Source organism: Pseudochaenichthys georgianus, chromosome 10, assembly GCF_902827115.2.
Source record: "Pseudochaenichthys georgianus chromosome 10, fPseGeo1.2, whole genome shotgun sequence".
Taxonomy (NCBI): domain Eukaryota; kingdom Metazoa; phylum Chordata; class Actinopteri; order Perciformes; family Channichthyidae; genus Pseudochaenichthys; species Pseudochaenichthys georgianus.
The window spans coordinates 19,599,308-19,610,502 of NC_047512.1; the positions used below are offsets into that span (position 1 = coordinate 19,599,308).

The following is an 11,195-nucleotide window of genomic DNA, read 5'->3' on the forward strand; positions in this document are numbered from 1 at the left end:
CAGAAGCATGGGTTGACCCCAGATGGACCACTCCGAGACATCTGTAGTCAGCAGGCTGGAAATCACACCTCCAGAGGAAGTCCAACATCCAGTCAGGTAAGAATTCCACCAAGTCGGGCTTCTCCATCGCCAACCGGTGCGCCTCTACCAGGGCGGCCTCCTTCAGCCGAACACTGGACGCTTCCTTCCACCAATCGTGGCAACATTCCAAAGGAAAAGAAAAATGTTGCAGCTCCACCTCAAAAGGATCGTCTGCTGGGTCCATTTCTGGTTGGGTCATTCTGTCACGGTCGAGTGAAGGAAGCAGGACCCAAATGCAGATAACTTAAGAGAAACCCTTTATTATAAAGATAATGCAGAGATACGGACACTCACCGGTGAACTCCGTCACCAACAAACAATGACCCAACACTGAACACAGACAGAGACAAGACTAAATACAAGAAGGGGTAATCATGACAACGAGAAACAGCCGGGCAGGGGAGGATAAACACAAGGACAACAGGTGAACACAATCGGGTAATCAGGGAGGGAAACAGACAGAAAGCAGACAGGCAGGAAATGGGGGTGAACACTTAACACAATAAGACAGGAAACCCAAAGACAAGAAAAACACCAACACAGACAAAACTACAAACATGTGAATTGTGACAAGTATATCTTTAGATAATTTGTTTCGTAGATTCTTCGGGCCAAGTACAATAACTTCAGTTTTGGTCGTGTTTAACATCAAAAAGTTTAAGGTCATCCACGTTTTTAAGTCCTTAAGGCAGTCTTGAATTTTATTTAGATTATTAATTTCATCAGGCTTGATTGATAAATATAGTTGAGTATCATCCGCATAACAATGAAAGTTTACAGAATGATTCCTTATAATATTGCCTAACGGAAGCATATATAATGTGAACAAAATAGGTCCGAGCACTGAGCCCTGTGGCACTCCATGGCTAACTTTGGTTTGCCTGGAAGATTCATCGTTAACACGTACAAACTGAGAGCGTTCAGATAGATAGGACCTAAACCAGCCTAAAGCAGTTCCCTGTATGCCAACTAAGTGCTCTAGTCTTTGCAATAGGATATCATGGTCGATAGTATCAAATGCAGCACTGAGATCGAGCAAAACAAGAATAGAGACAAGTCCCTTGTCTGAGGCTATTAGAATATCATTTGTGACTTTAACCAGAGCTGTCTCTGTGCTATGATGTGTTCTAAAGCCAGACTGAAAATCTTCAAATAAATCATTGTTTTTTAAGTAATCACACAACTGTTTTGCGACCGCTTTCTCAAGAATTTTTGAGAGGAACGGAAGATTAGAAATAGGTCTATAGTTGGCTAAAACCTCTGGATCGAGGTTGTGCTTTTTAAGAAGCGGTTTTATCACTGCTACTTTGAATGATTGTGGAACATAGCCTGATAATAAAGACATATTCATAATATTTAATAAAGAAGTGCTAATTAATGGAAAAACTTCCTTCAACAGCTTAGTTGGAATTGGGTCTAACATGCACGTTGATGGTTTAGAAGAGAGAATCATTGAATGTAATTGTTCAAGGTTAATGGCTGAAAAGCATTCTAGCTTACTATCTAGTGTAATATTAGAACTTACGTTTCCGGGAGCTGTTGATAACACTATACTGGTCAAAGGCAAGAGGTCATTAATTTTGTTTCTAAGAGTAACAATTTTATCGTTAAAAAAGCACATAAAATCATTACTACTGAGTGCTATGGGAATAGAAGGCTCAATCGAGCTGTGGCTCTCTGTCAGCCTGGCTACAGTGCTGAAAAGAAATCTTGCATTATTCTTATTCAAGAACACTTGTGTTAGGGCATGAATTAACAATAAATAGGTTATATACAGTATAAAATACCACGTACTGTCCGCCCTCCTATGCCACCCTGGCATGACCTCTTGCCTCCCCTTTGCCCCCCATGTAAAATGTTCTAGAACCGCCACTGGTCGTATTTAAGTCCAGGTTCTATTTTTTAGGAATAATTTAATGAAAATATAGCACTCTTTGTTGAAAAGTGTCATTGCTTTTCAACAGCTTCGATGTCATGTGACCTTATTACTTTTACTAATGTGTCATGAATTGATTTGACACAAATATTCAATTGAAGATCATTTCAGTTTCTTCCATGTCATGTGACTAATTTACTCCCAGTTCATAACAGATATTATTGACTTAAAAAATAAAACACACCTCTTTTTATGTGATTGTTGTTCTTCTATTTTATTTTAATATTTTAATGAATATTCAGCTGCTTTTTATTTAAAAGTCTTGATTTTTTTTGTATAGCTTTTGTCATGTGACTCCAAATCAATGCAGCATTGTATTACAATACTAGAAGGATGTAGTTCTGGTCTAAAAAAACAAACGACCTCTTATTAAATTGCATTTTCCGTACCCTCTGTTTTTAAAAAAAGGTAGTTGTTCGTACGTGCATATTGTTTGTCATAATAGTTTTATATGAGGAAGAGTAAGGATACAAAAATAATCATTTTGTTTGCTATACTTATTTACAAAGATTCATTTAATTTGGTGCATCACAATGAATAATATACATATTTAAAGTGACATTTCAACAACATTACTACCTATTTAGTCTTGACCCTCAAAATACACAGTCAACCTAAAACATAAACTTACTGATACAAAAAAAGATACACATTTCCCTTTTTTCATAAAAAGACGGAATCCTTCATTACTCTCAATTCTTCTATTGAAATATAAAAAAACACTGGAAACATTAGACATCATATCTTTGATACAACCAACAAATAAAGGAGATATTTACTTGGCACAATATTGATATCAGTAGGTTAATAAAACTGAGAGGCACAGCTTTGCTGGTTTTTGATCGGTTTACATTGAAATTCACAAAATGTCATAGTATCAAGTATCAATCATAAAACATATCAAGATCATGGTAAGCAGAGAGCAAATGGACATTTAACCATAAGAGACAGTGCTAACAGATGCTTAAGCTTAGTTACCTGAGAGCACATCTGCACTGTCGTGGCCAATTGTCCAAAGAAAATCCATGTTCAAAGGCCACTTAGTCTAGGAGGCGAGCTCGAGTATTGACTCGCGTATATTAAAAAAATCAGATACCTTGCTCGTTCCATTCAGGTGCTTTATTGAGAGGTTCAATAGATCAGCTAGCGGCCCACTGCCGACGTGCAACATTTGCACGGTATTTAAACAAATAAACAAACAAGATCCATTGGTCATGGCACGGATGTGTGCGGTCAAACACTTTTTCCAACTGCCTCTCTAGACTTCCTGCTGTGTCATGCTGGCAGCGTCATTTATACCTGAGCACGCCCCTACTATTGCTTTGTATAAATAATAACAAAACATAAACTAGAGCTGTCCATAAGCAAGATGACACATTACAAAAACAGTATAATAATAATTCATAGTTATTCAGCTCATTTAAGTTAAATTAAAGAATATTCAATTGGCTCACAAAACCATAATTCATTACCATAAAACAATGTGCCTACATGGCTCTTACATGCACCATCAGCTGACACTCAAGTAAAACTCATTATGCAACAGGAAAAATAATACACATGTATCCAGGAGAATGTGGTGAATGGCTTTGAATGCATATTGCTGCAATTTTAAATGCATTTACAAGCATTTAAAGATACAAATATTACCGGTATTAACCATTAAACAAACTGAATGGTTATAATTGCATTTTAGAGTCTCATTTTACAGACTTTAAGAGGAGGCACTGATGGCTCGCTGGGAGGCGAGACTTCTACAGTGCAGGAGCACAGAGAGAGGATGGATGAAGGCCAGCAGGCTGAGCAGCACCAGACCGACGTTCACCTGCAGACACATGGGGGGAGAGAGGAGGTGGAGCGAGAGAAACAATCATAGATTAAGATGGTTATAAAGCGAGAAGGATCAGAGAAAAGTTTACGGTATCAGTTATTTATTGTTTACTCACATATAAAGGATCTCCACCCAGAGGTCCATTCACCAAGGCAAATAATGGATATTGCAGCACAGAACACGCTGCAGACAGAGCCATGACCAGACCATACAGTTTCCCAAAGTGGCAGGACGGGAAACTACACACACACACATCGTAATGCCATGGGGAAAAAAAGGAAAAACAACCACTTTATGTTCACCAACTAAGTATAAACATACAGTAAGTAACAGATTATAATGTTATCATAAGAATAAATAAGAATGCTTTAGTGCAGTGGTTCCCAACCTTTTTTCCCAAGAGTCCCCCCAAATGACTCCTGTTGGAAGTACAGCAGTAATTAAAGTTTAAAAGTCTCAAAAAGCTACAACTACTATCACAAACTGGATGAATGTGGAGTATTTTGTTAAAGGAGGATGAAAGCGTAATTAAGGAGCACTATTGGAGTGACTTTGATGGTTATTGGACTCAGGATTAATTCATTTGGATTCCCGCTGTATGAAGCAATTAAAGGACGGCGCAAGTGGAAACAATTCGCAAAGGGATTAAACTGTTTAAAACACATGCTCAAAGTAAGCCGGATTTTGCCGATGTGTTTATGTGGATTAAAAAGTAATCTACAAAATGGAGGAGACCGATCTGATCGGAGCAACTGTGACAAATAATCCAACTGAAACCGGCATGGACAATGACTATGTTTGAAAAATGCGCTTATCCAGAAAAGCCCGGTTTTTACACTTTACGCGCAGAAGAAACATTTCTATTAAAAAAAGAATTATACATTTCTGTCTTGTTATGCCTTTAATAGCTACTAACTTGAAGTAAAAAAAAAAAAAATATATAAAAAAATAAGTCTAAATATGATATTTGACCTCAAATCATCTGAGGCCTGGCGCCCCCCCTGCGACCCAGGTTGGGAACCACTGCTTTAGTGTAATGTAGTCCACAAAGAGGTATGAGCACCTTTGTATATTTGTGTATGTTTGATACTCACGCCACACTGAGGAAAGCTGCGTTGCCGCCATAGAGGAAGGAGCGGTTGAGCACCTGAAGGATGAAGGTGAGGTACTGAAGCGGCAGGTATGGGGTGGCGGCACAAACCGAGAATAACACACACTGCAGCGCCGTAAGGAAGAGAGAAAGTATGGAGGCATGCAGGTCCGCTTCCTGTTCACTTTCTCCTACAAACAGACACACGCCCAAAAGAAAACAGTTGTATTTGCTTGCACAGTCATTTGAATAGCTAACAAAGAAGGAACATGAGGTTGGGATTAGTGCATTTTAACTGCTGTTTATCCACTACGGTTAATAATGAGACTAGTAATGATCGCCCTGAGAGCACACTTGGGACACTCTGATTATGTCTGCAATGACTGAGGACTGTTTGGTTCATTAATAGTTGGTAAAAGCATTAGTGTGTTACCTGCAGCACGAGGTTTGCCCTTGTGTCTGTCAAAGATGAGGCCGTTCCATGGAGCACACAGCACGCCACACAGCTGTGTTATAGCAAAGGCATTGATGTACCGGCTCACTGCGAGATACACGCCAGACAAGATGGTTAGAGACTAAATACTTTAACATACAGTTCAACAAATCTGCGATAACAGTTAGTGCTCATTTAACTAAATGGACCTAATAGAGAAAGTTTGTACAAATGGATCTTTGCTAGGACAGTCAGACATGTTGTGTGTTTACCCAATGAAGGCTCTCCCTCTGTCAGTCTCTGCAGCATGGGGTTGAGGGTGCCGATGAAGAGGTAATGTCTGAGCTGCATCACTGACAGCCACAGCAGGTGGAGGACAAAGAGCCTGGACATCAAACACTCCCGGAAACTCTTCTCTGAGGGAGACCACAAGAGAGTGGAGAGTAAAGAAAAAAGACAAAGTGAAATAGGATATTTGAATGTGTTTTTCTGGTGTCTTTGACAATATATGAATTAGGGCTACATTAAAAGGAACAAACCTTGTTTCACCGGGTCGTCTGTGTTCTTGAGCATTTGCTCTCTCGTCTTCTGAGCATTACCATTATCTTTTGTTTGCTCTAAGCTCAGAGTCTTTGATTTTCCACAGGTTATCCTGAGAAAGGTCAAAGGTCACATTGAGTCAGACACAGACTGTGGCCATTTTGAAGGTTTTATGATAAATATTTACTTTGCAAATGACAATATTAAGTTATAACCCGCAATAATCACAAAACAGGATATGAAGGATATTACTTAGGAATGTTGGATAATGATGTGAAAATGAACTGTGCCAGTAAGATTCAAAGCATATGTTGTTACTGAAAGAAATGTGATTACCTCAATGTATTGTTTGACTTGAAATATAAACTGGGTTTATTCATCATTAACCATTTTCTTTGGAAAAGGAAAGTTAAATGTTGTAATGTTTTTTATAGATTTTCTGAAAAATATGCACATATCTGTAAAATAGTTTGAATTGTTTTGTACTCAGACCTAATTTCCTGTCACACCCAATACAGCTTTTTCTTGCTTAACTGTATAATAGAGTTATAGCAAAGAGCCAAAGCAAGTCAATATTAAAACTTTTTTTTACATATTTGAAACAAAAAGATACATTCATGGATTTATATTCTTGGTTTCACTTGATGCACTTATGAAGAACACATGCGATGTTTGTATTGGTATCTGTACCCGTATGTGTATTCATCCGGCAGTGGGTAGGGAATGTGTTTTCTGGGCAGCAGGAAGAAAGTCCTGAGCAGGTGAAGGACGCTGCAGGCGCACAGGAAGAGGAAGGAGGCTAGCAGAGAGACGCCCGCCTCGTACAACAGCTGAAAGAGACAACAAGATCCTTGACACAATATGAGATGGTATAAAACATTTTCATTAATGAGACTATAGTGTTCCTTTTCTCACCTTGATGAGAAGGAAAAGTGCTGCTGAAGAGTCGAACGCCCCGTTATAGAGAGTAATGATGGTCGAGCGACGGGCGCCAAACAGGTTTGCAACCTTTAAGAGAGAAGTTTGAATTAATTAAAACAGAGGTGTGTCGTGTTTAAGTCTCTGCTTTTTTTCCTTTTCTTTCATTCAATGTTAATTAGTTATTGCCTGTGTGATCATGAGGATGTGGTTTTATCACTGTTTCCCTGGAAGAGCTTGCTATTTATATCCCCACAAGATCATGAGCTTAGTCTGAGAACCACCTTGCAGTCAACATAAGTGCATTGAAGGTAGAGCCTTGTTTTTTAGATGTGGGAAACACTTGGATCTTGAAAAACAAACTTTTGTGCTTCCTAAAAAAGCTCTCACAACCAGTTTTGTCAGTCTCAGCTTTACTCAAAAACATAGTCCTAGTTCAATTAAGAGCTGCTGTTTTCGCTGATCATATGGATTGATTCTCAGGGCAAACTTAAGGAGTTGCTGCTGTTCTTTGTTATATATATATATATATATATATATATATAATTGTAAAATACATAATAATTGAAGAGGGTTTCAGACTCTTTGCTGAATAAAAAAGCTATTTTAATACGTCAACTCGCCCTGAGGAATTGTAAAGGGCAGTTTTTAAAATTTTCCGACATTAAATGAAGAACATAAAAAAGAATTAAAACAACAGTTATCTTGTTAATGCTTATATTCTGCGTGAGTGCTTCAGTACCTGCATGTTGGTCATTAACAACAAGATGCCTCCTACTGCCAGGAGTGAAATAGCTGGAAAGAGGAGGTTGGAAAAAGCTGATGGGAAAAAAAAAAGATTAATAAATATAAGTGTCCACAGATGTAACACCTAACTATTAGAATAATACGGTGACACACAGGAATGTTTATACCTGCAGTGGAGAAAGCCAACATCAAGGAACCCAGGGTATAAAGACAGCTGGAGGGAGAAGAAATGTCAGTGTTATTGAGTCATGTTGGTTTAATGTGGTCTTAACAGAAACATGGCTAGATATAATGGTCATGTAAATGTTTTCAAGCCCTGTTATACTCATTTTCAGGTTCATATTTGTGTTGGAGCGCCAGCCAATAGAAGCACAAGTGTTACATAGTGATGCACTGAAGTTAACAAAGGAGTCCAATGGAGTTGTTTCAGGCAGTTCATTTTCCCTCTAAAGAGAACTGTGTGTTTTTAGTCTATGCAAACCATACCAAAACCTATATAACACACTACAGGAATTTGTAGACACAAAAAAACATAATAGGGCCTCTGTGTCAACAAAATTAAAAATAAATATTTGAGATAGGAAATTGTTCTGGAATAGAAATCAACACACTTTCAGTCAACAACATTAAACAAGCTTTCAAACGCAGGTTCTTTTTCTGCTACTGTTTGAATAAATGTAATAGGTACATCCTAAACGAAGATCTTCCCTACTCTCAACATGACACATCTTGTCCAACTATTTGCATTCCTTGGCTTTTCATTTTCCTTCCACCCTCTTTTAGTGGAAACATATGGATGTCCTTAGTGCTCGTTTGTTATAGTGGATTTAGATATATCTGAGGCAACAAACTGGGCAGGAATGTGTGTGTGTGTGTGTGTGTGTGTGTGTGTGTGTGGTGTTATGATATAGGATGTGTATGAACTCAGCGGCAGTAAGGAGAACTTCATGTCACAAGATTTAAATATCTGCTCCAAAAGAAATCTTTCTTTCTGAAATTCCACTAACCTCTTGTCATTAATGGTCTTGACCTTTTCCTTTATTGTTATTATTCTCTAAACTTATTCCAGTTCTGTTGCCCTTTGCTGCTTAACTCCTCCCTTTTCTCTTAAAACGTTTTCATTATATACTTCATTGCCAAGTATCCGGCTCTGGTATGTAGACTGCATCTTCATTCTTGTGTCTGTTGCTGCCTGGAGACTGCAGCTAATTTACATAACATACCTTGACGGAGATAGTTTAACATATATGCTTGCTTTCCTGCTCTTTTTGCTCTTCTTGCTTTTCTACGTGTACGGGTTTTACCTTACATGAGCATAGACTTAATTTAGCAGCAAATACATCTGAGAATCCATCAGAGGTCAAAATACCAGAGGCAGACTTTACAGCAGATCGCCACCATTGCATTGCAGTATTAGCCACTACAGGCAAAGGCGGGAGAGATCAGAGGAGAGGGTCCCATCTGGCTTTAATGAAAATGTGTTTTGTTTTCATTTATTGTTGCACCAACAAAGGGCAAAACGACTTGTTTGAAAACAAGAAAAATAATTTCATGTTTTTATTGTTTTTGGAATGAAAACTTTCATTGCAATAGCCTACACACTTTATTGCTTTTAATGTTTAGCTTTGTGGCAACCTGTTGCATATTTATATGCTTTAATGTTCGAAAAGCTCTTTATTTTTCTCACACTGCAGCATCTCTTTTCTCCCTCTGTCTGAAACCAGAGCCCAGTCTGCTCTGATTGGTTAGCTGGCCGGCTTTGTTGTGATCAACTGTTTAGAGATGTCCCACTACTAAGCCTATCAAGTACAATGTGTTGGAGCGTTAGCCAATAAAAGCCCTTGTTACGTAGTGATCTAATTTCACACTACAAGAGAGAGAAAACCCCAAAAAAGCATATGAGGGCCTCTTTAAGTGATGTTTTTGATTGGAACATACATGTCTTGCTTCCGCCTGCACGGCTTTAAAACACACACTATCTATGAGCTAGTTATTTTTTAAATATAATATATTGAATATTTTCCAAAAGGAAATCTAAAAAAACTGTTGTTAGATGAAACCATCACACCTACAATCAATACACCTACAACCAACTAGGAAAGACTCATTACTGAAACTTGCACTTGTTCCTCAATAATCAGACTAATGAACAGCTCTGTTTGTTGATTACTGATCAATTTGTATTATTTCTGTCTTTTATACTCTCAAGATAATAATATATTGTTCAACTCACGTTCCAAGGAGTCGAGCCACTGTAGTACCAAACCGGTCAAAGAGGAAACCATTAGGCAGCGTCAGGAAATTGTTCATAAAGGAGGCGATGGTGAAAACAAGAGAGAACTGTTCATCCTGCCCGCTGCAATCTGTACACAAAACATACAACATACAATATACGGTTAACAGGTGGTTATTAAGAAGAGAGATGTAAATGGTTCCAGGTGAATTCAAATTAGTGAAGGTGAGGAACTGACCTAAGACCTGCGTTGCATTGACTCCTGTGGTGTTGACGCACAGAGAGCTGAAGTAGCCCTCCGTCTTCAAGACAAAGACAAGAGAAGCCCATCCAAACACAGCTCCAGCAAAACACAGACACTCCACCAGACCCGTAGCAAAGGTGAGGCAGCGCTTCACTGTCAAACCTTTCCCGAGACCTGACATGGTTCCTCAAACACACACACCCACACACACACACAGGCAGACACTTCTCAAATACTATACTTTCAGCCACATGGACACACACGCACAAACACACAAGTGGTTTCTGTTACTGCACCTGCCAAACAAAGGGAATACAAAGAAATGTTATTCTGATTAATTTAGAGATGACTATGTGTCGACACAAGCCTTTGAATTGTATATCAAAAGAACCAGACATGCATGACTAAAGTATTTTAAGGTTGTACAAGGAAGACATGAGCTTGAAACATCTGGGCACAGAATGTGCTGATTGGTCCAGGCAGTTAGGTCAGATGGACTTCTGCATTAAATGTGTCTTTGGATAACAGGAGCAAATTACTGTTGTTGAGATAATGGTAGGTCATAAACTCCTATTTCAAAAACAAAAAGATGAAATTAGAATGTGCAACAGTGGACTTTTATCAAAGTAAACACAACACATGTGCAGTTGTAAGGCTGCATTATTATCCAGTCTAACAGTCTGTAGTACTCACAGTTCAGTCTCTGTAGCGCTCCCCAAATGGTCCTACAAACCACACCTCTCTGCTCTTGCTACACTCTCTTTCTTTATATTGGCCAGCTCTTCCTTCCTCTTTCATTCCAGTTCCCTCCCTCCCCCATATTTGTATCTTTCTCAATCAATCTCTCTGCTGCAACAAGAGGGATTTTCCCTCTTGTTGCAGTGCTAGTAGCTGCAGAAAAGAAACATTCCCTGCAAAGGAAAACAGTGATGAAGCAGCCGCTGATGCTGTGAGATACACTCCAGATGTGGATGCTATTAACGCTGGCTACACAGGAAAAATGTTGGGAGTGCCGTGTGGAAACTTGCTCTCTGTGTCATTACTGGGTAAATATGTGCAAAGCATCCTTGGCCTGATCACTGCTTAACAGGATGTGAGGAAGGGTGCTGCAGTCCCACACTAGTAGTTAACCATTATGTTGA

General features: G+C 38.8%; 1 protein-coding gene across 1 annotated transcript; it reads right to left on the minus strand.

The window, feature by feature from the left end:
* Positions 1 to 2,514: 2,514 nt before the first annotated feature.
* slc43a3b (solute carrier family 43 member 3b) lies at positions 2,515 to 10,849 on the minus strand. Its single transcript, XM_034093476.2, has 13 exons — positions 10,747 to 10,849; positions 10,048 to 10,349; positions 9,810 to 9,939; positions 7,744 to 7,790; positions 7,572 to 7,648; positions 6,827 to 6,919; positions 6,602 to 6,741; positions 5,911 to 6,023; positions 5,644 to 5,787; positions 5,372 to 5,479; positions 4,943 to 5,129; positions 3,964 to 4,087; positions 2,515 to 3,842 (listed from the first exon to the last, which is right to left on the minus strand). Exons 2-13 carry the CDS (start codon positions 10,232 to 10,234, stop codon positions 3,732 to 3,734), a joined length of 1,461 nt encoding a protein of 486 aa, XP_033949367.1. The 5' UTR covers positions 10,235 to 10,349; positions 10,747 to 10,849; the 3' UTR covers positions 2,515 to 3,731.
* Between the last annotated feature and the right edge of the window lie 346 nt (positions 10,850 to 11,195).